At 39.0% G+C, this 27414-nt stretch overlaps 1 protein-coding gene across 44 annotated transcripts in view; it reads left to right on the top strand.

Moving 5' to 3' along the window:
• shot (dystonin-like protein short stop) overlaps nt 1–27414 on the top strand; it is a 95126-nt gene that overhangs the window by 59368 nt on the left and 8344 nt on the right. For 21 of the 44 annotated variants that reach the window (XR_010753155.1, XM_066406738.1, XM_066406732.1 and 18 more), the window contains 15 exons: nt 39–9372; nt 10120–10348; nt 10674–11014; nt 11072–11443; nt 11569–18084; nt 18152–18306; nt 19487–19845; nt 20078–22085; nt 22266–22331; nt 22867–22905; nt 23414–23491; nt 24189–24469; nt 24523–24752; nt 25078–25195; nt 26852–27009. Coding sequence is in view for 43 of the 44 variants with exons in the window: in XM_066406738.1 (XP_066262835.1) it covers nt 39–9372; nt 10120–10348; nt 10674–11014; nt 11072–11443; nt 11569–18084; nt 18152–18306; nt 19487–19845; nt 20078–22085; nt 22266–22331; nt 22867–22905; nt 23414–23491; nt 24189–24469; nt 24523–24752; nt 25078–25195; nt 26852–27009 (20284 nt within the window). In the remaining variant the exon portion in view is untranslated. Of the gene's footprint in view, nt 1–38; nt 9373–9511; nt 10092–10119; nt 10349–10673; nt 11015–11071; nt 11444–11568; nt 18085–18151; nt 18307–19486; nt 19846–20077; nt 22086–22265; nt 22332–22866; nt 22906–23413; nt 23492–24188; nt 24470–24522; nt 24753–25077; nt 25196–25835; nt 26275–26851; nt 27010–27414 lie in introns of those variants that run through there. The other 23 variants (XM_066406763.1, XM_066406759.1, XM_066406758.1 and 20 more) reach the window with 14 other exon arrangements.

Here is a 27414-nt window from a genome sequence, read left to right as displayed (position 1 = left end):
ATAATGATTATTAACGACTACTAATAAACAATTCTTAGGTACATAAAAACAACGCGCACCGAAAATGGAACGACTAATATCAAAATATCGGACAAACAGACCCGATACACGGACGAACCGGATCGGATAGCTAACGGCCGACCGCCTGATAAGCACACAACACGTACGCAAATTATACAGGAGGGGTCTCAAAACTGGGGCACCTCCATGCAATTTACTGAAATTAAATCCTTGAAGAGGGTACACAAGGTGCACGAAGGTATCGGCACTGAAAGTATCACTGACATTGCCGGGATTATCAATCCCTACACTGGAGAGCAGATGACTGTGCGAGATGCAATTCTGGAGAGAATTTTGGATGTCCGTAGTGGCATGATAATCGCCTCACCAGATGGTACTCAGATTACCATAGAAGATGCTAAAAAACGAGGGTTGATTGATGGAAAAGTAGCGGAGAAGTTGCAGAGCCCTTGCGGGATTAAGGAAGACGGGAGGGAATTGACTTTATTGGAAGCGATTCAGAAAGATATTTTGGAAGCCGAACAAGGCTTCGTTGATCCTTCAGAGAAACGGTTGAAGGTAATACATTCCACGACAATTAATCAAGCCATTGATGATGGAAAGGTCGATGTCTCTTCTGGGACGTACAAACTAGACTCCGGGAAAACTATAGACATCAAAGAGGCATATAAAAGAGGTTACCTCCTGCAGCACACGGAAGTTAAGTTGCAAACGGAAGCTTTGGCTTTAAGCGACGTCATCAATCAAGGGCTGATTGACGATGTTACTGGTTGGATTATTGATAGAAACACCGGGAATAAATATCAAATTGATGCAGCTACAAAATGTAATATCGTAGATGGTGATGTGCGCGAAATCGCAGATCCTAAACTAGACACAAAAATCACGGTTATTCAGGCAATAGACAAAGGTATTATTAATGCTAAATTGGGTAAGTATGTGTTAGGGCATGAAAAAATTACCTTCCTCGAGGCTAAAAGGCGGCAATTCGTGGTCAAACCCAAAACCCTTAAAGAAATCGTTGACGACAATTTGATGGACTTGGATGGAAAAATTCTGTCTCCCCTTCACCACTCCAAACTCACCCTTCTAGAAGCGGCTAATCGCGGAGTTTTAGACATCGATCAAATCAAATGTATCCTAGATTTCCGCACCAATGAATTAATTACTTTAAACGATGCTTTAAGAGAAGGAATTATATTACCTGATAGCAAATTTAGGAATTCGGTTACCGGGGAAATAATGTCGATACAAGAGGCTGTAGGTAGGGGCTTCATAATTTCGGTAGTGAAAAAGTCGATTTTCGACGTGGACGGATTTCAACCCCCGGATAAATCAGATCAAATCAGCTTCAACGCAGCTATAGCCAAGGGATTTATTAGCAAAAAACAGAACGGCAGCTTGTTAGTGGATAAAAAGAGTGGAAAATTGATTAGGTTTGATGAAGGGGTCCAATCTGGCGAGGTGAAACTCGAAGTGTACGAAATGCTTTCTCGAGGAGTAGGAATCTACGAGAACCAGAAGGAATTGAATGTTTTGGAGGCAGTTTTTAAAGGGTTAATAGACCCTAAAACCGGGAATTTAATAGACCCTAAAAGCGGCAAAGTCATTTACCTGAAAGATGCAATTGATCAGCATTTTATTACCCCAGAAGGAGCAGCTACTTTGAACAGCTTATTAAACCTCAATGTGTCTACTAGATTAACTCGCACTCTAGTGCAAAGATACGTTGCTGTTACCACCAAAGACGTGAAACAGGAAATTATAACTTACACTGAAGCCTTAAGGCTAGGTTTAATTGACAACGAACAACAGACTTTTAAAGATCCAATAACGCACCGAATCATTCCAATTGTGCAGGCTATTAGTGAGGGACGGTTAGCCCCTGATGTGGAGAGTTCAGAGAAGGTGATTTCTCCAAGGCAGCCAAGTTCGACTGTGATAACAATAGTGAGTAAGAAAGAAACACCCATTGTTCATTCCGAAAAGAGTAAAATTAAAGAGCTACCCAATGAAGGCTGGAATCTGGCAGATGCAATTGCACAGAAGCATTTTGACCCCGTCACTGGATTATTTACCATTCCTGGAACTGATCGTTTAGCAAGTTTTGAGGAGTGCGTAAGTCTTAAACTCATTAGCTCAGACTCTGCAGTGATCGTTGATCCTGTCACCAAGAGAAAGTTGAGCATTTCTAAAGCTTTAGAAAAGAAAATTTTGGACAGCACTGGACATTATGTTGTAAACAACCAAAAACTTACAATTCAAGAGGCCATTAATCAGGGATTTATTTTGTTTGAAGATGACTCCATGGAGGTGGATTCAGTAATCGAAACTGGAAACAAAAATTTTATTCAAATACAGCCGGGAGTAATTTATGATCAATCTTCAAATTCTTTAACTTTCTCTGATAAAAATAAGACTTCCAGTCTCGCAGAGGCAATTCATAGAAACCAAATACCAAGCGATTCAATCAAAATCACTGATCCCTACACGGGGAGGTCTTTGGATCTTAAAGAAGCTATTCGCAGAAACATCATAGATCCTCAAAAAGGAGAAATAACGGACAAATCAGGACAAAAAATAACCCTTAAAGACGCGGCTAAAATGGGGATTTTGACCGTTGTGGGGGCTCCAGTTGCAGCTCTTCGGACCATTACAAATTTGTTTATAACAAACCCAAAGACTGGAGAGAAAGTACCTGCAGAGGAGGCCTTGAAAGAGGGTTTGATTGACTTGGCCACCTACGAGAAATTAAAAGCTGAGTTAGAGGAAACTCCAGGTAATTTTGTAAAAACCATCACTAAGACAGTATTGAAGATTACAGATCCGAAAACAGGAGAAAGTTACACTGGTGAGGAAGCTCTGAAGCGTGGGCTTGTAACTTCCCAACAGTTGGAAGAATTTGAAAAACAACAAAATATAAGTAAGGAACTGCAAATCTCTACAATCACAATAACAAACCCGAAAACTGGAGAAAAGATATCTGCAGAAGAAGCATTGAAAGAGGGTTTAATTGATTTGGCTACATATGAGAAACTACAGTCAGAATTAGAGGAATCTCCAAGCAAATTTGTGAAAACTATTACTCAAACAATACTGAAGATTACGGACCCGAAAACTGGGCAAACTTACACCAGTGAGGAAGCCTTGAAACTTGGCCTAGTAACTCCTGAACAACTCGATTTACAAATATCCAAAGATGTTAAAATAATAGATCCGAAAACTTGTAAAAGCTTCACCAGCCATGAAGCCTTACAGCAGGGCCTAATCACACCCCAACAACTAGAAGAAGTTCAAACTGGGAAACCCCATTTATCCCAAACCAAAATCAAATTAATGGGCACTGCAGCCATCAGTTTAGACGAAAATGAAGGCCCTTCTGAAGGTCAAAAAACAAGAGCTCGAATAACCACAGAACCAACTTATAGAGTAAAAATCGGAAGAGCCCAATCATTAAGCCCTGATAGAGAAGCTAAGAAAGTGGTCCTTCAAAAACTCAGAAGAAAAATCGTGAAACCTGAAGACGCAGCCAATACTGGCCTAATAGAATCTGACGCTGCCTCATTATTAGCAGACAAATCCAACTTTATCAGCGAGGAAGGAGAGAAATTGACCCTTCAAGAAGCCATAGAAAGCAACAAATTAGAAGGAGGTAAAGGGGTAATCGTAGATCCTCAGCGAGGAGATCACCTGACCATCAATGAAGCTATTTCAAGAGGGATTTTAGACCCAGATGGTTTCAATGAAATTTTAGTGCCTTTGAATCGAAGTTTGTCCATTCCAGAAGTGATAAAGCAGGGTCTCCTGGATCCGATCACCCAGAAAGTGGTCCATCCGGAAACTGGGGCTCATTTAAGTATTAGCGAAGCCATTGTCTGTGATATTGTAGATCCTTTAAGTACTTTAGTGGAAAAATCTGGCGATAAAGTTACCTTAGAAGCAGCTTTAGAAAGTGGGATTGTTGATGATGAGAAATCGTTAGTTGAAACTAATAGTGGAGCTAAGAATTTGGAGCAAGCCGTCAAAGAACAAGTATTTGATGAGATTTCTCCTGTAGGACCACTAACTTTGCCCCCGGCAGGAATGACTCTTCCAATAGCAATTAAACGTGGTCTAGTAGACTCTACCACCAAAGAAATTGTGCACCCCATCACCAAAGAAACAATACCCATCAGCGAAGCCATAAAAGACAATTTTATAATGTCACTACCTTTTCCTATAGCCCCAGAGGCGGTTAGAGTTGAAGACGCCTTGGAATCAAAGCTCATTGACACTGAATCTGGAACTTACAAAGACCCCAAATCCGGAGAATTATACCCAATATCTGAAGCAGTAGAAAAGGGATTGCTAATAGTCAAACAACCCACCTCTGTTATATCTTTTAGCAGCAGTGCTCCTGTGACTGCAGTCACTGAAACTGTGAACACAGTTCATACAGTAACAACAAAAACTATAGAACTTTTATCTGGGTATTCCTTATTGAGCAGTGGTGAGGTGCAGAATATTGAGACCGGGCAAATTATCCCTATGGAAGAAGCAAAGATGCAGGGCATAGTTCGGGAAGGCAAGGAAAAGAAAACTAAGACTGTAATTAAAGATATTCACATGTCGTTTGCAGAGGCTCTTAACAAAGGTTTAGTTGACATGAATTCTGGAACATTTACAGACCCGAAATCAGGTGAATCAATCTCGATTCAACAAGCAATAATCGAGGGCAAAATCCTGGCCACTCCACAAACTTCAATTGAAACAGTAACTACTGAAACCAGCAGCAAATCAACTGAGCTTAACATTTCTGAAGCCTTTGAGTCGATTTATGATGAAAAAACTGAGAAATTCATCGATGTACATAATCGGAACGAGATTACTTTTAAAGAAGCTTTAGAGAAGGAAATTATTGACCCCAATTCAATGATCTATGATGTGACTGCTCAAAAAGCCATAACAGTAGAACAAGCAGTTGAAAAAGGGCTAATAGACAGTAGCACTGGGAAAATTAAGGATGAAACCACAGGGAAAAGTATCGATTTCAAAGAGGCTGCCAAAAAAGGGCTAATTGCAGTGCTGGGAGGTTTAGCTGCTCCCGTTGTGGCTCCCATAGCTGCTGGAGTCTTGGCTGTAAATGCAGTGAAAGAGTATGCAGACAAAAAGAAACAAGAAAAGCATAAAGTCGTTATTGAAAAATTGAAGCCTTTGACTGTAGAAATTTCCATGAGCCCTGAGCAGCAGACATCTACTGTTCAAATAATTAAAAAAGAGGAGACTTTTTCCAGCCCCACTATTGTGCAAATATTGCCAATTGGAGATGCAATTTCTCAAAATGCTATTGAACCTAAAATCTGCCGCATTCTTTACAATAACAGCGAGCTTCCATATACCATCCAAGATGGGTTGGATCAAGGCAAAATTAACCTCTTAGATGAAGTGCAAGTAATCAGCAATCAGAAAGTGATCCTTGCTGATGTTCACAAATCTGCAGTTATTACAATTTCGAAGCATATGACAGCTCAGCAGCTAGCAGAATTAGGATACTACGACTTGAGAAGGAGATTGTTCATGGATCCACAATCTGGAGTTCACATAACATTTGAAGATTTAGTATATGAACTTGGAGTTATCGATCCCGACACTGTCCTCGTCAAAGATCTTACAAAAAAACCTTTCACTTACGTGACTTTACATGAAGCCTTTGAAAAACCTTTGGTGGACAGACAAACCGGATTCATGGTGGACCCTAAAACTGGTAAGAAAGTACCATTTTTTGAGGCTGTAAAGCTGCGTTGGATTATTCATGTTGACGATAAACCCAAAGAGAAACATAAGCCTTTAACTCTTCAAGAAATTGCTGCTACTGACAAATTTGATCCCGTTAAAGTAGAAGTTGTTACAGACAAAGAAAACATACCCCTTATTAGAGCTTTAACATTAAATGAAGTGGACCCTAAATCTGTCACCATAAAGGATCCCAAAAACATGCAACTGGTGCCCTACTATGAGGCCGTTGATAAGCAAATTGTTGATCCTCAAAGAGGACTTATCGTGAACACCGCAACTCAAAAAACCATGAAATTTTCTGAAGCCTTTTTGCAAGGGTGGGTCTTAGCAATTCCTCGTCCAATATCCCTTCAAGCAGTGATTAATAAAGGAATGTATGATACTGAATCTGCAAAGATAAAAGACCCTTTAACAAAGCAACTCCTCACAGTAAATGACGCTATTTCAAGACAAATTATAGACGATAAGATCAGCGAAATTAAAGACACCAAAGAGGACAATTTTGTGATCCTTGAGGAGGCAGTTGGTAAGAAATTGATAAATGAAGGTAAAGTCGTAGATACCAAAACTGGCCAATTAGCATCTTTAGATAAAGCTCTGCAGCTGCAATTGATCCGTACTAAACCTGTGGTGTTTAACTTGCTGCAAGTAATATTGGCTAATTATTATTCACCTCACACGGGCCGGATTTTGAACCCCATAACTGGGGATGAAATTACCTTAGCCAAAGCTATAGAATTTAAGTTAGTGGACCCCGCTACCACTCGAATCAAAGATGATAGGCGAGGAAGGATTGTGGAGGTACATGAAGCAATTGAAAACCGTTTAATCGATGCAGAAAAGGGTCTTCTTACAAGCCCTCCATTGACTTTAGACCAAGCTTATCTCAAAGGTTACATTCTCAGTACGGTATTGCCATGGTCTCTTCAAGAAACTTTAGCTCAGAATGTTTATGATACAAACTCTGGATTAATAATTTTTAATAACTCTACAGTGACTATTAGCCAAGCTATTGAAGGGGGGATTATTAATCCTAGCGTACTCACAGTTAAAGATCCTAAATCAGGGGATATAATCACTCTTAACGAAGCCATCCAAACGAAGCTAATAGATCCAATTAAAGGACAAGCATATGACCCTATTACTAACAGCGAAATAAACTTAATTGAAGCACAAGAACGAGGACTCATAGTGCCCTACAAAACTCAAATTACTCTTCCGGAAGCGGTCTTCAAAGGCTTTTATGATCCTAGCACTGGCAAATTTATTAACCCTAAAAACAAAGAGAGACTCAAAGCTTCTAGTGCTATTAACAGGGGTTATGTCGATACTTCAGGGACTCTAGTGACGATTGATGAGGAGATTGTCACTTTCGACCAAGCAGTTAGTGAAGGTTTGATTGATACTAGCGAGGGAGTGGTGGTTCGCTATAATGAGCCTCTAGACTTTAATGAGGCATTCGAAAGAGGGCTGTTAGTAGAAGTGAGGCCTCCAATTGCGCTAAGTGAGGCCATTGCCAAAGGCATTTACGATGAGGAGTCTCAGTTGTTTTTAGACCCTCAAACTGGAGAATATCTAACACTAATTGAGGCTATAGAAATTAGCCTTATTGACGCAGAATCTGTGAGTGTTAAAGACACGAGAGTTGGAATTTGGAGAAAGATTTCTTTGATAGATGCAATTCACAACAATTACGTAGATGGAAATACTGGAAAAGTGCGAGATTTCTCTAAAGGGGAGAGCTGCGAAGTATCCCTGCAAAGGGCTTTTGATTTGGGAATTTTGGTTGATAACAAAGCGGCAATTTCTCTGCAACGAGCCATTCATCAAGGTTTATATGACGAAAATACTGGAAAAGTATTGGATCACTCCACAGACCGGAAAGTGACTCTGCACGAGGCTATTAGAAATTTCAATATCAATCCTCACTTGCCTTGTTATTTTGATCGAAAACAAGGAAAGTTGTATGATCTAGCTGAAACGTGCCGATTAGCGATTATAGACAAACGCAGTGGAACTTTTAAAGAGAATGGTGAATTGATTAAGCTCACTGAGGCTTTGAATAGAGGGTTGATTGTTGATATTGAGTCTGCCAACTTTGGCCTCGCTGAGGCCTTAGATATGGGGCTCTTTGTTGTGGATGAAGGGGTATTTGTGCATCCTGCAACAGGGAGAAAATACAATCTAAAAGAGGCCGTCGAGAATGAGTTAATAAACCCGATAGCTTCATTAGTTAAAAATAGCAAACTCAATAAGTATATGCAGCTTCCGGCTGCTCTAGAAAACAAACTGATTGACGATAATTTGGGCAAATACGTGTTTCCTCATAACAAAACCATTGACTTGGTTGAGGCGAGAAATAAGGGTTTAATTGTAACTGCGTGCACTCCTTTAACCCTAGAAGAAGCTATTCTCAATTCCTTATACCGCCCTGAGTCTGGCAAATTAGTAGATCCAGTAAATAACGAATTCTACGACCTCAAACAAGCCCTCACAATTAAATTTATAGACCCCCAAACTACAGCTTACAAGGACCCTCTTAGTGATATTGCAAAGCCTTTACTTCAGGCTATTCAACAGGGCAATATTGATGTGGACAAAGGCCGCGTTTATGATCCCACTTCAAGGAAAATTTTCAACTTTGAAGAAGCATTTAAAAAGGGTCTTCTGGTGACCCTCTCTAAACCTCTAGAAGAGGAATTTGTTGAACAATCAGTGCGTGATAGTGCTAGCAGACAATTACGTGAGTGTACTTTACAAGACGCCATTAAATTCGAGTTGCTTAACCCTGATTTAGCTGTGATTAGAGATCTGCAAAATGGTAAGTTCAAGACCGTAAATGAAGCTGTGAAAGACGGACAGTTAGTTTTAACCAAAACCGTGATTTTTGATGTGCAAGTTGGAAAAGTTAAGTCTTTGATTGTAACTTATGATCAGAGTTTAGTAGTTTATTTGAAAGAGCCCTTGTCCTTCAGGCAAGCTATTGAAAGTGGCTTATTGAACATTGAAACAGGTAAATTTATAGTTCCTCAGTTAGAAGAAGAGCTGACCCTTAAAGACTCAATCGCTCTTGGTTTTATTGACCCCGACAGCGTTCTCATTAAAGACTCGAATAAAAAGAAACTGATAAAGCTTCCCGAAGGCTTCAGGAAGGGCCTTATAGAAGCCGAAAAGGGCAACGTCCTAGACACGGCCACGTCAAAGCTCTACTCTTTGGTTCACGCATTAGATTCTGGCCTCTTGATCACCCCCAACACGGGTTTCACCCTTATCGAGACTATAACTTACGGAATTTACAACCCCACAACAGGGTGTTTCACCGATCCTTTCGTTGTAACTAACATAATTGATAGAAGGAAGCTTACTCTTGCTGAAGCCATTGAAGGCAACTTGGTAGAGCCCAGTACCACTGTGGTCAAAGACCTCGAGAGTGGTGCCATAGTACCTTTGTTGCATGGTATTGAAATTAGCGTGGTTGATGCGCAAGCAGGCAGGTTGCACGATAACGTCGAAAAGAAAGAATATGATTTTGCCAAAGCCTTGGAAAAAGGCTTGATCCTTCCAGCCGAACAGAGGGTGAGTACTTTCAGGGGGGAGTATCTTCAAGGGTTCTTAATTTGGCTTTACTGCATGTACTGATACAACTAAATTCATTCATTCATTTAATTCGAAGGAAAGCTTTGTAAATCAACTTACATGTCCCGATTTGTTGCAGTTTGAAGGCCCGCGAGAGCTTATCATTTTTATGTGCCTGCCTGTATTCGACTTTGTGCATTCGAAATGGCATTTTGACGGCCCCCATTGCACTCCATGTAACGTCGATTGGCTTAATCCATCATACATTACGTGCTTTCAGTTTAGTTACATTGAGCACTCCATCGTCATGGCTCGTTTAACAGTTTTTGTACCGATTAATGCTGTATTTAGGTTTTATTTTAAGTACCTTTTTTGCACTGATTTAATCCCAGTAAAATATTTTTTGGGACGGGATTTAACTGTCTAATAATTACTTAAATTTGTAGTTAGATTTTTCTTAACTCAATTTAACCAAGATATTGTATAAGTAAAACATTATTTGATATTATTGTTATCGTTTAATTAATGATTTTTTTTACGAATTCGCAGGTTTTTTCACTCATAGGTAACATGACATTGTTTTTTTTTTCTTGTTCACTAACATGTAAGAGATCATATCTATGTGTGCTTGCTTCAGAATGCATGAGTTAGATTTATGACCAGTTGACTTGATCCAAGGCTTCTGTCTTGTTTCGCTGATTTATGTTTAATCATTATCACTAAATAATTAATTATAATGATTTGCAGCAAGCCGTTGAAGAGAAATATAAGCTTTGCGACGAAAGCTTGTCCAAGCTTTTGCACTGGATTTCCGAGGTTGAAGACAGGATTGCAGCGCAGGATGTTATACATGAAGTTGAGGAGGAGCTGCGCAACCAAATTAACATTATGAAACAGATCAAGGACGATTTGGATCAGCATTCTGGTCAGGTGTCACATTGTGGTGATCAAGTGCGGCAGCTCGTGCTTACCGCCGGTAAGTTTGCGCAGAAATTTTTATTGTTTCGATTAAGAATTAGTAATGTATATAACTTCTTTACTATGTCTCCAAGAAAACACCTAATTTTCCCTCTTTTGTATTTATCTCTTCTTCCTCACAAATTTTGAGTGTCGCCACGCTTTTATCTGCTGTTTTTCTTCATATTAGTTTAAATCCTAAGCTCATTATTCTTAAATTCACTTCTTATATTGGTCATATCTTCCTCATCAAATTTCCGCAAGGATACCTTTTTTCTATTCCCTTTGTCATTCAGAATTTTCACTCAAGTCCATCTACTCATGTCCTATTTCTTTCATTCCAGGAGACGTTCTATCTAAGAGTGAAATGTCAACCCTGGAAAAGAATTCACGAACATTGAAAATGCGCTATGATAAAGCAGTAGATAAAACTGATAAACTGCTCAGACGTCAAATGGCTGCTAGAGATGAACTGGCCAAATTAAAGAGCGAATTGAATATTTTCTCGTCTTGGTTGGACAAAGCCCGGAGAATCCTCGAAGACAAAGAGCGAGCCCTCAGCGATTTGCAGCGGCTAGATTCCAGTGCCGACAGCACCCGTGAGTTCGTCAGCGATGTCATCGCTCATCAGGCCGATTTGCGTTTTATTACCATGTCTGCACAAAAATTCGTCGATGAGGGCAAAGTATGACTTCAACCTTTAGAAGTTTTCTGCAGAAATTAATATTGTGAGCCATTTCAGGAATATCTTGGAATCCTCAACGATTTCAGAACATCCCTCCCATCTCGTCTTCCACATATCGAACCAATTTCTTCTCAAGATTCCCCAGTCAGAAGAGAAGTTTCTTTGGTTACTCAACAATACAGAGACTTACTGCATCGTGCCAATAATTTATCCGATAGATTATCGGGAGTTGGCGGTCGCAGACGCGAGTATTCAGACGCTTTGGATAAGGCCAGAGCTTGGCTCAAAGATGCTGAACCTAGAGCCACTAAATTGCTCAACGAACCCATCGGAGGAGACCCTAAAACTGTGGCCGATCAGTTGCAAAAAGCGAAAGCTCTAAACAACGAATTTGTGGCCAATGGAAAGCTGATTGATAATGCTAAACAGGTACGTTGAAATTTCTTTATTCATTATTATGATAATGATATGCCCAATATACAAAATATTGTTGGCATCTAGACTAATTGAAATGTAACTGAAATTAGAAACCATTTTTTTGTTTTCCTTTTCAGGCTACTTCCGCCTTGGTGAGATCTCTCGAAGGGCAAATTTCCCCGTCAGAAATCAATCGTCTTGAAGAACCAGTTCAAAGTCTCGAGAAGAAATATAACCACTTAAGCAGCGCAATAGCGAACAGGTGTCAAGAACTGGACACTGCATTAGTGCAATCTCAAGGAGTACAAGATGCATTGGATGGAATAATCGATTGGCTGAATCAGGCTGAAAATCAGTTCAAAAATATGCAAAGACCTGCTTCGTTGATCCAAGAGAGACTCGAGGAACAGATAAGAGAGCATAAAGTCTTCCAGTCTGATATTGACACTCACATTTCCTCCATTGACTCAGTTTATATGTCTGCGAATGAGTTAATCGTATCTACTAGCAACGCCCGAGTGGCTAAACAGATAGAAGGAAAGTTGAATGATGTGAAAAATCGTTTTGAGAAACTTTTTGATCGAGTTCAAAATCGGGGAGTACTTCTCGGAGATGTTAACAGGGACTTGGTGGCTTTTAATAACCAAGCAGCAAAATTCGAGAAGTGGTACAGTGAAATCATGGAGATTATAGAATCACGTGAACTGGCTAAGGCACCTGCAGAACAATACGTCTTGCAAATGAAGGAAATTGCAAGAAATCGCGACGATAATCGAGCCCTTTTTGAGGAGGTTGTGGGCATTGGAAAGGATCTTTTGAATAAACGCGATGTCACTGACACTTCCAACGTTCGTGATAGAGTGAAGAACATGGAAAATCAATGGAGAGAATTAGAGAATCTCATGGAAGAAAAGACCAAGCTTTCAAAACTGCGCGCAGAGCAACAAAATGCATATGAAAGTTTGAGGGATCAAGTTTTGGAATGGCTGACTAGAACTGAAACTAAAATCGCTCGTTTGGATGTTGTAGCTGTTCATTTAGACACTTTGAGGCAACAAAATGATGAACTAAAACCCATTACTTCAGATTACCGAAGCTATTCTTCAACTATAGACAAAATCAATGATGTTGGTGCAGTTTATGACAGTTTAATTCGTGGAGATAGACCCGATTCTCCTTCAAGACGTAAGGGTTACAGTCCTAGTAAGCGATTAAGCTCACCCTCACCAACTAAAGGCTTAAGTCCTCTTTCTCCTGGAGGATCCAGCGGATTTTCTTCGAGAAGATCCAGCCAAGATGGGTTCCACTTGGAGGAGTTATCCCCAGTTCAACAGCAACTAAGCGAAATCAACAATAGATACTCTTTACTAGGAGTAAAAATCAATGATAGACAATCAGAAATTGACTCTTTGAGAGAGGAAGTGAAGAAGCAATTGGATAATTTGAAGACTCTTAGTTCATTCTTGGAGAAAATTCAGCGTCAGTTACCCAAAGACGTGGTCCCGAACACCAAAGATGAAGCTGATAAGCTGAACAAACAAATCAAACACATTTTGGAAGAAATGTATGAAAAACAATCACTTTTGGACACTACAAGCAGTCAAGTTAAAGACCTTTTGAGGCGCAAGGCAGGTGCAATTGGTGCCGATAATCTAAGTGATGAATTAGAAGAAGTGCTATCGCACTGGAAAAACCTTAACGATCATCTAAAGAACCGTATTAAATTTATGGAAGATATGAAAGAGTTCCATGACACCTATGATTCTCTTAACTCTTGGTTGGGAGCTAAAGAGCGGATGCTCACAGTGTTGGGTCCTATTTCTAGTGACTCTAGAATGGTACAATCTCAAGTCCAACAAGTTCAAGTATTGAGAGAGGAATTTAGATCTCAGCAACCCCAACTACAACACCTGATCGATGTAGGTGACGATGTGCTTTCCTATTTAGAACCCCGCTCTCCCGATCATCAAAAAGTCAACACCAAACTGTCAGCGATCCAAGAAAGATGGGCGGATATTCTAGGAAAATTAGAAGATCGGGCTGAGTCTTTGGGAGCAGCTGCAGACACCAGCAGAGAATTCGATGCTCAATTAACAAGACTTAGAGATGCGTTACAAGGAATTTCCGATAATCTAGAGGAAGTCTCCTTCGAGAAAGATCCAGAGGAGCAGCTCCGGAAAGTGGACAATTTAGAAAGGCAATTAGAAGGTCAACGTCCATTGTTGGCAGACTTGGAATCAAATGGTGCCCAGCTTTGCGAGGTTTTGAGCGATCCTGCTTCAAGAGCAGACATCCAAAGTAAATTAGCTTCAGTAGGACGTCAATTTAATGCTCTTCAAAAGAAGTTAGATTTGAAGAAAGCCGAAATTGAAGGTTCGTTGAGAGATGGTCGTCAGTTTGAAGCTTCGTGTGCAAAGACCCTTGGGTGGCTTTCTGATGAATTGGGAGCTTTAAGCGAACGTTTACTTGTATCTGCTGACAGAGATGTTTTGGAGCAGCAATTAGCGCATCATGAGCCAATCTACCGCGATGTACTTGCCCGAGAACATGAAGTTATAATGCTGTTAAATAAAGGTAGAGAGTTGGTATCTCGGTCTACTAAAACCGACACTAGAGCGATGCAAAGAGACTTGGATAAAATCCAGCAATCATGGGAAAAGTTACGCAAAGAAGCTGTGGATAGGCAAACCCGCTTGAAAACTTGCCAGGAACATTGCCGCAAATATTACAACGTTTTGGAGTCGTTCCTACCATGGCTCAGACAAGCTGAAGACAAAATTGACTCATTACGCCTTCAATCATTTGAAAAGAAACATATTGAAAAACAGCTCAAAGAGCTCCAAGCATTCAGAAACGAAGTATGGAAGAAATCTGGAGAGTACGAAAACACCAGATCTCTAGGAGACACTTTCCTGTCTTCCTGCGATATTGATAAGGAAATAGTCAAAAATGAACTTCAAGAACTAAAAGAAAGATGGGATAGATTGAATAACGATTTAATGCTGCGCACACAAGCTTTAGAAGACCAATCAAGGCGTTTGGGAGACTTCAACGAGAATTTGCGCGATCTAAAACACGGTTTGGACAGATGTGAAGATAAACTTGCCTCTCACGATGCTCTAGGAGGAGCCTCCAGAGATCCAAAACTCCTGGATAGAATTAAAGCTCTGAGAGAAGAAACTGCGGCCCTTAAGAAACCTCTGCAAGCCCTCCGAAAACAAGCTGATGACCTGTGTCATGAAGCTGCAGAAAGTGGCATCGATGCCAAACACCTTAAAGACGAAGTCGAAAATTTGGGAGATCGCATCAGCGATCTGCAAGGAAAGCTTGATGACCGCTGCTCAGATCTGCAATCTGCAGCAACTGCAGTTACACAATTCAACGATAAAGTCAAAGGACTTTCACATGATTTATCAGGACTTGAAAATGAGCTTGACTCAATGAAACCTCCAGGACGTGAAATTAAGACTGTAAGATCTCAGATAGATGATGTTGCTAAATTTGTAAACAAAATTGGAAAAGCTTCAAGAGATGTTGAGGAAGCAATAGCCGCTGGTGAGCGATTAGTCGACAGTGGTTTTGCTCCTGATACTGCTCAAACACGCCAACAAGTGGATACTCTTAAGAGACAATTGGGCAAATTGGAAGATCGTGCTCATAGCAAAGAAAAGGAGCTGGATAGTACCCTTAAGAAGCTTGAGGACTTTTATTTAAAACATGCAGAGGCTTTAGACGGAATTAGAGATGCTGGAGAACAGCTACGTAAGCTTAAGCCCATCGGCTCTGATGTTGATGGAATTAGAGCTCAGCAGAAAGACTTCAAGAAATTCCGTAGCTCTACAGTTGAGCCTCTCAATAAGAACGTGGAAGTATGTAACAGATTCGGACAAGGTTTGATTCAATCCGCAGCTCCTGGAGTAAATACTCAGACCCTAGAAAAAGATTTAGAGAAAATGAACGATCAGTGGAACACTCTGAAAGAAAAAATCAATGACCGAGAACGCAAACTTGATATCGCTCTACTACAATCAGGAAAATTCCAGGAAGCTTTAGATGGTTTGGCAAAATGGCTCTCAGACACAGAAGAATTAGTAGCTAATCAAAAGCCTCCATCTGCAGATTACAAAGTGGTAAAAGCTCAATTGCAAGAGCAGAAATTCTTGAAAAAAATGCTGCTGGACAGGCAAAACTCCATGTCCTCACTGTTCAACATGGGCAATGAAATCGCCAAGGAAGCCGAACCTTCCGAGCGGAAAGCAATAGAAAAACAACTCAAAGATCTAATTGGGCGCTTTGATGCTTTAACTGAAGGCGCTCAACAGCGCACCCTTGATTTAGAACATGCAATGAAAGTTGCTAAAGAATTTCAGGATAAACTCCTTCCACTGCAAGACTGGCTGGAGCGTAGCGAAAAGAAAGTTAGAGATATGGAGCTTATTCCCACAGATGAAGAGAAAATCCAGCAGAGAATACGCGAGCACGATAGACTGCACAATGACATCTTAAGCAAGAAACCTGACTTCAGTGAACTAGCTGATATTGCGTCAAATCTTATGTCTCTTGTGGGCGAAGATGAAGCTGCAGGCCTAGCAGAGAAATTAACTGAAGTAACTGACAGATACGCAAGTTTGGTAGAAGCAAGCGAGAATATTGGGCAGCTTTTAACAGCCTCTAGACAAGGATTAAGACATTTAGTTCTGACCTATCAAGACTTGGCTGCATGGATGGACTCAATGGAACAAAGATTGGGCAGATACAAAGTTTTGGCAGTCCACACTGATCGCCTCTTGGAACAAATGGACGATCTTACAGGCCTCACTGAAGAAATTGCCGGTCGCCAATCCGATGTAGATGCCACGGTTGATTCAGGAGTTGAACTAATGCGCCATATTTCCTCAGATGAAGCTTTACAGCTTAAAGACAAACTAGACTCCCTGCAAAGGCGCTACAATGATCTCACATCCCGAGGTGCAGATTTACTGAAACTAGCACAAGGCCTTCTTCCATTAGTCCAGAAATTCCACAACCACCACAACCGCCTCGTGGAGTGGATGCAAGAAGCTGAATCGGTCCTGCAATCTGCTGAGCCTAGAGAAGGAGATATTGCCCGTTTGGAGGTTGACTTGCAGGAATTGAGACCAGTACTTGAAACTATCAACGTTTTGGGTCCTCAGCTATGTCAGGCCAGCCCTGGTGAAGGAGCAGCTACTATTGAAGGTTTAGTTTCGCGTGATAATAGGAGATTTGATGCTATTGCTGAACAAATTCAAAGAAGAGCTGAAAGGATTCATTTGGGAAAACAAAGGGCATTGGAAGTTACTAGTGACATAGATGAATTGCTGGAATGGTTCAGGGAGGTTGAGAATCAAATAAGGGAGGCAGAGAAACCTTCGGCTGAACCTGATTTGATTAGGATTCAGCTGAAAGAACATCGGGCTTTGAATGATGACATTTCTAGTCAAAAAGGACGAGTTAGAGATGTTTTGTCCACTGCCAAGAAGGTTCTAAGAGAAAGTCCTCCAAGTGAGGACACCACAGTAATCAGAGAAAAAATGGAGGACCTTCGTGAAGCTATGGACACAGTCTCTGCTCTTAGTTCAGATAGATTAGGAATTCTTGAACAAGCTTTACCTCTAGCAGAACATTTCCATGACACTCATATAGGACTAGTTAACTGGTTGGGAGATATGGAAGATCAAATTTCAATGCTTTCGATGCCAGCTTTGCGACCAGATGCCATTGCACAACAACAAGACAAAAACGAAATGCTTATTCAATCCATCAACGAGCACAAACCTCTTGTGGATAAACTGAACAAAACCGGAGAAACCCTTATTAAACTCTGCAATGATGATGATGGTGCTAAAGTCCAAGAATTGTTAGAAAGCGATAACGCTAGATATGCAGCTTTGAAGTTAGAACTCAGGGAGCGGCAGCAGGCTTTGGAAAAAGCATTGCAGGATAGCTCATTATTCTCAGATAAACTTGAGGGAATGCTGAGAGCTCTAACGAATACTGCTGATCAAGTTAATAATCAGGAACCAATTTCTGCTCATGTACCGAAAATTCGTGACCAAATTGAAGATAACGATGCAATAGTGAGCGATTTAGATAAGAGAAAGGAAGCTTATGCAGCAGTCCAACGAGCTGCAGATGATGTAATTAACAAAGCAGGAAATAGGGCTGATCCAGCTGTTAAAGATATAAGGCGAAAACTGGATAAACTGAAGCATCTTTGGGATGATGTGCAGAAGGCTACTAAAGACAGAGGCCGATCTCTAGATGATGCCCTCGAGGCCGCTCAGAAATTCTGGAAGCAACTTCACGCTATCATGAACACTCTCAAAGACCTGGAAGACTCTTTAGTCAGTCAAGAACCTCCAGCGGTTGAGCCCAAAGCCATTCAAGAACAGCAAGTTGCTCTGCAGGAAATCAGACATGAAATCGATCAAACGAAGCCGGAGGTGGATCAAGTTAGATCTTCCGGTCAAAGGTTAATGAAATTGTGTGGTGAACCGGATAAACCAGAAGTGAAGAAACATATTGAAGATCTAGATAATGCCTGGGATAATATTACCGCTCTCTACGCCAAGAGAGAAGAGAATCTCATTGATGCCATGGAGAAAGCTATGGAGTTCCATGAAACGTTACAAGTATGTGCTTATTATACTATGCGTTTTTGCATTCTGGAATATAATTAACTTTTTTTTTTGTTTTCAGGACCTCTTGGCATTCTTGGACAAAGCTGAAAGGAAGTTCGACAAGATGGGACCATTGGGCAGTGATATCGATGCCGTTAAAAGGCAGATTGATCAGCTGAAGAATTTCAAAGCCGAGGTTGACCCGTATATGGTGAAAGTTGAGGCATTGAACAGGTCAGTATTAATTTGAATTAAATTTTTGTGCATATTAATTAGTATACCTACACTGATACTAACTCAATTTTCATATTTCCCGATGGACTTCAGGAGTTTGAGAAGGCAAGATATTTACATATTTCCGCATTGCAAGCAATGTTTGTGTTTTAACGCATTAAGTGTTCTTTTTAGATTTCATTGTTGTTTGAGAATGCAATGGCGTAACGCGTTAAATAAAAATTTCTGTTTTAGACTATTAACTTCAGGTACAAGCATAAGTTTCTCGTTAAGCCATTGTCTTAAAACGAAATGCTTAACATATTTTTTGCTTATGTAGCTTTATAATATGTTGCATATTTCTGTGTCCGTTTATTTTCTAAACCGCGCTTCAATATAACATACATCTTACCATTGATAAAACTATAAATTTCTAAAGAAAATGCTGTTATACTACTCCATTCAGGTTTCTGATTCAATGATTTAAATCATTTATATGTCATTAATATATCTCAACATCCATGTCGTCGATATGTAAGAATTCTGAGTAGAGTATACCGGATGGCATAATAGGGTACAAACGATCAATGAAATCAACCCATGACGAATCAATTGATAAAAAAGCTTCAAGGGGGAACAGGTGTTTCAAAGCTTTTAACTTTGATTTTGCCAAATTTTACTTACTTGTTTCATTTTTATTGAAGTTGAAGTGGAACTTTGATATTTACATTACTTGTACTAAGATTTAATTATATATCGCTTTTGCCCTATTCCTTTTATAGCAAGAATTAGTTATGAAATAATATTTTTTAGTCAAATCATTGATTGAATGGCATGTCTTCCATAATAGAAAACGAATAATATTAATACAGTTTGCTTTAGCAATTTAACATAATTTTTACCAGTTTTGAATTTAATTTCTTATTTTGCTCATAAACTAATTAAAACCCTCGTTCCATATTAACGTATATAATTCAAAGTGCTGGCAATTTTATCTAGAAGATAATCTCAGAAAATATTCCATTGTTTCTAAGGCGTATCTTCTGAATATAATTGCCGACCTTTACATTTTTCGACTCTAAAGCCGATAAATGCATGGCTAAGACATTATTTTTCTTTCTTTTTTTTCTGGCAGCTCAATTTTGCTTTCAAAAGCCTTTCAACTTACACCCTTCTAACTACATATTTCTCCTTAATCTAGGCAAGCCCAAGAGCTCACCGAACGCACCTCAGCGGACCAAGCAGCAGCTATCAAAGAACCACTCACTGTCGTCAACAGACGTTGGGATGACCTGCTCAGAGGCATAGTGGAAAGACAGAGGCAACTGGAAAATGCTCTTTTGCGTTTGGGTCAGTTCCAACACGCTCTTAACGAGTTGTTGGTTTGGATCTCCAAAACCGACAAGACTTTAGATGAGCTCAAACCTGTAGCTGGAGATGCTCAGGTATTGGAGATTGAGCTGGCCAAGCTGAAAGTGTTGATCAACGATATTCAGGCTCATCAGACTAGCATGGATACCTTGAATGATGCTGGAAGACAGATTATTGAAAGTGGAGAAGGTTAGTACATGGGAGAAGTGTATGTTGCCATTTATTGTCATACATTGCTCTAAGAAATTAACGCACCACCAAAAATATTACTAAATTTTAGAATTAATTTTTTCATAAAATACCATTCCACATAAACTTACCTCATCTTTTCTAGTAATCCTACCTTTTTTAGCGTTTAATTCGCTTTATTCAAAAATTTAGTAGAATATTTGTTGTGTTAACAATAATTCTTTATTTCCAGATCGTTACGAAGCCTCAGCAACCCAAGAAAAACTGAACACTCTCAATACCCAATGGCGATCCCTTGTGCAAAAAGCCGCAGACCGGCAACGCGAACTAGAAGACGCCCTCACTGACGCTCACCGCTTTAACGCCGAAATACAAGATCTTCTATCTTGGCTTGGAGACATCGATGGCATTATTGCAGCTTCTAAACCTGTTGGTGGTCTCCCAGAAACCGCTTCCGAACAGCTCGAACGGTTTATGGAGGTCTACAACGAAATTGAAGAAAACCGTCCAAAGGTCGAGGCAGTTTTGGCTCAAGGGCAGGAATATTTGAAAAGGGCTCCGCCTAATTCTGCTTCAAATCTGCAGCATAATTTGAAGACTTTAAAGCAACGATGGGATTCGGTTACCGCACGAGCCAATGACAAGAAGATCAAACTTGAAATTGCCCTCAAGGAGGCTACGGAGTTCCATGAAAGCCTACAGGCGTTTGTGGATTGGTTGACCAATGCTGAAAAGATTTTAACCAATTTGAAGCCGGTTTCCAGAGTACTGGATACGGTGCAGCAGCAAATTGAGGAGCATAAGGTATTCCACAAGGATGTTAGTGCGCACAGAGAAATAATGCTTGCTTTAGACAAAAAGGGAACTCATTTGAAGTACTTCAGTCAAAAACAGGATGTAATCCTCATTAAAAATCTCTTAATTAGTGTCCAACATAGATGGGAAAGAGTGGCTTCTAAATCAGTGGAGCGCACTAGAGCTTTAGATCTAGGGTACAAAGAGGCCAAAGAGTTCCATGAAGGTTGGTCAGGATTGATGTCTTGGCTAGAAGAAACTGAAGAGAACTTAGATGAAAATATGTCAGAGTTAGCTGGAAATGACCCAGAAAAAATAAAAGCTCGCTTGACAAAACACCACGAATTCCAACGCGCTTTGTCAGCCAAACAATCCACGTATGATTTGGTAATGAAAAATGGAAAACAGCTCAAAGATAAAGCTCCTAAAACCGATGAACCAACACTCAAACAAATGCTCACAGATCTTAAAAACAAATGGACTTCTGTGTGCAACAAGAGCGTAGAAAGGCAACGAAAATTAGAAGAAGCTCTTCTATATTCTGGTCAGTACAAAGATGCAGCTGCAGCCCTTTTAGATTGGCTTAGAAAATCTGAAAGAGAGCTGTCGCAAGATAGTCCAGTGCATGGAGATTTGGACACTGTCACCCACTTAATAGACCAACATAGACAATTTGAAAAAGAGCTAGAAAAACGAAATGACCAAATGGAGAGCGTAATTCGAAATGGACAAGAACTCGAGAAAACCGCTAGTCCTCATGACGCTGCAAACATCCGAAAGCAATTAACTGAGCTCACCAAACTATGGGAATCTGTAACTGGTTTGACTCACTTAAAAACTGATAGACTGCATGATGCTCTAAAGGAAGCCGAGAAGCTCCATAAATCAGTTAATATGATCCTTGACTGGTTATCTGATGCAGAAATGAAGCTGAGGTTTGTTGGGAATACACCAGAAGACGAGGCTGCTGCATATGAACAATTAAAAGCATTAGACGAGTTCCGAGCCGCCCTGAATGAGAAGGAAATAGAAAAGGATCAGACTTTAAATCTGGCGCACAGTATTCTTGGAAAAGCTCATCCAGACGCTGTCAACGTTATTAAGAACTGGATTAAAGTAATTCAATCCAGATGGGAGGAAGTGTCTCAGTGGGCATTGCAGAGGCATCAGAAGCTTACCACACATATGCAATCACTTAGAGACATGGATGAAACTTTGGAAGAACTCATTCAATGGCTATTAGGATTAGAAAATACTCTTATTGCCTTGAAGAGAGAGGAATTACCTTTGAGCATTCCTATTACCGAGCAATTGATTGCGGACCATAAAGAATTCATGGAGAATACTCAGAAGAGACAGACAGAGGTGGACAGAGTCTGCAGGGCCAAACAAATCAAACCAGCTCAAGGGGCAAAGAGCAAAGTCGTCAAAGGCAAAGGACCTGTGTATGTATATTATCACTAAATTTTTCGATTCACCTTATGTTTTATTAATTTTTATTTTTCCGTTTTGTTTAAAATTAATCTCTCTCATGTGTACCTAATAATGTATCGATTCATATTTACTTAACTGTTATTCAGTTGCACGTCCATATTTACGTGTGTGTTTTGCTTTGTTTGCTTTAGTCGGGGATCACAGCACGATTTACATGAGAGCTCTGCCGACCACGGCAATCTTGGTCGGAAGCAAAGGTATGTTCATTAGCACCCACATAATATCATTCAATCTTTACTATCCCTTTATCTTTATATATATGTTTTAGTAGTGCATTGACAAGAAGTATAAACTGTATTAGTTGGAAATTTCATTGAAATTTGTCAAAGTTTAAGACCACATTGTGTGTGTGATAAATAATATAGAAAAAAAAGTGGATTCGTCACATTGTCAAGAAACATTGTTGGTTTTATCCTTTGTAAATTAGGCGACCGTATAGATTAAAATAATATACGATACAGGTCGATTATTACACACAAAATTAAACACATACAGTTTGTTCTCGTTATATTAAAGGAATCTGGAAATTTGAACGTCTTTCAATAATCTCGTAGGAAGGTTTCTCTGGAAAATAGAAAAAGTTTTATTTGTTTTTTGGCTGAAAATATTTAGTTAACTTCAACGAATTCCAGATTTCTACACATATAAAAAATAACCTATTAAATAGATAATGTTATGAATTGTCTTGCGTATTGATTATTTATTGTTTGACCATGTTTTTCCTTTTTTTAGCTTCAAAGGATCTCGCGACATGTTGTCTCAACGTGGCAGGTTAGCTTTAATCATTATTATTCATTTTTGGTGGTGGCTCACGTAATACCTTTAATTTGGTTTCGTTATCGAATAAATGATTTTTATTTCATTACGTTCAACTTAATTTATTGTGTACAAAAAGGTATTGACCATGACTTCTGCTACCAGTAGCATTGAGCTTGGTATTTGGACTTTTTGGTTCTGTTTTGTAAATATGTATCTTTTTCTTTTTATTATTTTTCATTTTTATTCTTCATATGAGATTTTACATTGAAGTTGAAAAAACAGGTGAAACGATGGTCTGCTAACAATACTAACCCTTGTTTTGTTATGTAGATTAGATGCTACATTTCTGCCATCGAATACAAATTTAGCTTAAAAAGGCACATTTTTAGCATCTAATTTAAATTCTTTTACTTTTAAATGACAGTTAAAAAAACTGAATTGTTTCTTTATCTGTTTGTTAATAGTAGAGTATTATTTAGTCGAATCTTGTGTTGAGTGTGCATGTTGCTTTTTTCAACAGTCGCTTCAGCCCTGGAAGAGAGTTCAGTCCGGAGCCTGGTTATCCTCATATTGGGCCGAGATTCCCACAGGCTGGAAGGTACATTTAATTTCTAAGATTGTGTAGTATTTGACCCCAAAAACACAAACTTATCCCATTTTTAACTAACCATAATTGTAATCAACAGACATTTTTGTTTGGTAATGTAAAGATTTAAATAGTGATCGTTATTCTTTTTACATTAAGTATAACATTAAGGTTTAATCACAATTAACATGGTGGATTGATGGAACCTGTACACGTCAGCGATGATTCACTTATATATATATATATATATATATATGAGATTATTATTCTATTAATATCGCTTTAACATTAAAAGACTTTCTCACTCTAGAGTCCATACAAGTCAAAGAACTTTATTTGGAAGACAATTTCTTTTAGAATTTTCAGGAAAATAAATTATCTTCCAGGCAAAGTTGATTGATGAGCATATTGATTTTTTGCCTGTGTTATACCCAATGTTTTCTATGTAAGTAACCTCAAAGATTTTGGTGTAAAATTTGGGTCTACAACAGGGCTTTAATCAAATAGTATAATTATACTAATCAAAACTGTTTTTCACTGAAACTATGGGCCAATATTTCGATGTACTGGTAACTTTATCGGGAAGATAATTTTCATGGAATTTCACTAACTCGCTGTTCTGACTTCAGAGTTTCTATGGATATTGTCTCGTCGATGAATTTACCAGTAATTTTACTTATTAGTCCTAAATCAACTTTTCGTGATACAGCGAACCAGAATTCCGTTCCCCACGTGTCAAATTCCTCTACGACAAATGGCGCCATGTGTGGGTGCTCTCATGGGAGAGACAAAGAGAACTCTACGACCATTTGGCTTATCTGAGAGAAAAGGAACAGGCCGATAACTTCTCATGGGATGATTGGAGGAAGCGCTTCTTAAAATTCATGAATTACAAGAAATCCAGGCTGACCGATCTGTTTAGAAAGATGGATAAGGATAATAACGAACTGATACCTAGGGAGGACTTCATCAACGGCATTATCAATACCAGTGAGGAAAAATTGTCTAAATTTTTTTAAGGTTGTTTACAACTTTGTGTTTAGAATTTGACACATCGAGGCTGGAAATGAAGCATGTAGCTGACATGTTTGACGAGAACAACAGAGGCTTGATCGATTGGAAGAAGTTCATTGCAGCGTTGAGACCCGACTGGGAGGAAAAAGCGCCGGATACTGATGCCTCTAAGATCCATGATGAGGTCAAGAGACTCGTTATGCTCTGTACATGCAGGCAGAAGTTCCGAGTGTTCCAAGTTGGAGAAGGAAAATATCGGGTAAATTTGTCGATTAAGATTTGATACTGCGTGTAGAAACGCTTTATTTATTAGTTTATGTTTGTTATTGAAACTTAAAGTTTTTAAGTTTATTTTAACTGTTTCTTCTATAAAGTCATTAATTGAACAAAATCTCGTATTTAGGGATCGACAAATCAAAATTCATGTACATTTTTCAGGTACAATGTAGGAAGTGTGTTTGGCGCTATATCGGCTCTCTTTTAAAGGAGCATAACTTTTTATTCAGTACAAAATTTGAAAATATCTAACATAGATCATAATCTTACATATATTTAGATGGTTATAATTTATCCCATTTTTTTAGTTTGGTGACAGTCAGAAGCTTCGTTTGGTGCGTATCCTCCGCAGTACTGTCATGGTACGTGTCGGAGGTGGATGGGTGGCCCTTGATGAGTTTTTGCTGAAGAATGATCCATGCAGAGGTATGTTTCAGCACTCATTACACTTTTGTATATTTATTTATTTACCTCCAATCGATTACTTATTTCAAACACAGATAATTTTTTATTAACAGCAGGGGATATTAAACAACTTTACTGACCATAATTTAATACTATTAAGCGATGGAAATTAGCTTGTTCTACTACCAGTTCATCTAACACTAAAGAATTCATGTATTAATGTGGTTCGATACGATATAGCGTCTCCTGAGGGATAAAATGTGCGTTCACATAAAAATGTCACATTTGGTAATTAGAAACTATTTTATTTGAATGCACTTTATTAAATTAATTCACCATCCATATTGTTGTCACCCTAATTGTTTATACAAGGAATTTTTTAATTTATTTAATTAAAAGTTTTTGGAGACTTGGAATTGTTTTAGAGACGGCGCCCTCTGGCAATTTCAGCATCTCTGTTCAAAAGCTTTAAAATTCCTTTGATTGATTTAACAGTTTCATCATCAAACTAATCCAGAAATTTTGTTCTTTCCCACTCTAATTCTTCCCCATAAAACTCACTAATTTCTCATTTATTTTGCGATTTACCTCATATTCGGTCGCTTTCGATGTTGTGTAATTATGTTTTGGTGATCACGCTTCATTACATGAAAATAATCAGTTACGCTAGTTTTACCCATTCCGCACCCCGATATACCCGAGCAACACGAACCTTGGTGTCCACTTGGTAAGGATAATTGCCAGTTTTAGACCTTAAATTCCAACCTATGGTTTACGATTGCTTACTTTAAATTTGGAGTAAACTGTAAGCTGGATTAGGGCGAATTTGACACACCACTATCAGAGCATCTCTTTTGGTTTGGTCATTCTTTGGTGCATGCAATTTGGTTGCAGTATTATTAACATCACTTATTTATACATACTCGACACATTACTTAATATGCGTTGTATATTGGTTTTGTTTTTTTTTTATTTTTTAGTATATAGATTGTATATTTTGTTTATGACTGAGGTAACTGTTTTACCAAAGGACATTTTCTGAAATAGAGTTAATATGGTAAAACAGTTACTAGTTTTTTATATGTGCATGGACAGCAAAGCAATTTCAAATGACATGGAGGAAAAAATAAAATAAAATATGTTGTAAAACTCTCAGCCTCGATCGGTCTGATACTTGCCAATCAGAATGACAAATCAATTTTTATTCAATTCGTTTGGACCAATCAAATTTATATAATGAGGGTTCTCTGAAAAAGCATCTCTTAACTGTGGATAAATAATTTTTTAATTGACTTCTAAAGCAAACAGGGTTGAATGTTTTACGTTTTAAAGGCATTCAGAATTTCTTTGAAACACTTAGACGTTATGTAATACAGGAAGTTACTTTGTTGTCATGCATTAATCGCATCACTCCCACAAATGCATACCACATCTTCGAGAGAGTATATTTCCAAAAAAATCGATTCATTATTGTAAAATATTTTATGCATCTGATAATAATTTACACGAATATGTGCCTCTCCTGGTCCTAATGCATTTGTGTTATAGCCTAGACTAAAGTATTTTTGCTTATTTTGTTTTGTTTGTTTCTTCCCCCCGTTTTTGCACCCCACGCACACCGTTCCGCTTCCTTTCCCTCGTCCCAATACAACAACGCCTCATTCCACAAACACACAGCTAAAGGCCGCACTAACATTGAGCTACGTGAGCAATTCATCTTGGCGGACGGCGTGTCCCAAACCATGACCGCTTTTAAGAGCAAACGGTCTTCGGCCAGTCCCGCTTCCGGTTCCTCTTCGAGTTCACTGCGCACACCTCAAGGGCCAATCACAAAGGTATTGCACCTCCCTCCTCATTAAAAAAAAATGAGTTTAGGGGAGACATACATAAATATTCTGAAGGCAACAGGGGGGATAATGATGTTTGTCTCCTCTAATTGGTGGCGTTTAGATGGAATACACGAGAGGGCGGAGCTTAAGGCAACGATAGAGATCTCTTTAGGCGTGGGTTTATGTTTAACCCAAGAGTATATTGCATTTAATATTTTTAGCGATGAAGAGGCGTGGATTTATTGATTTCTGCAGCAAAGGTAGGCAGATATATAATAACAACAAATTAATTAGGAAAATTCAGGCAATATGGAAAATTTCAAAATATTAAAAATTTGTAAGAACGCCTGCCAGATCTTTAAATTTATTGGCCAACATTTCCCAGCTTCTCCTTCTATGGGGTATAAATAA

This window comes from Euwallacea similis, chromosome 3 (assembly GCF_039881205.1).
Source record: "Euwallacea similis isolate ESF13 chromosome 3, ESF131.1, whole genome shotgun sequence".
Taxonomy (NCBI): Eukaryota; Metazoa; Arthropoda; class Insecta; order Coleoptera; family Curculionidae; genus Euwallacea; species Euwallacea similis.
This window is presented reverse-complemented; position numbering and strand designations above follow the sequence as displayed.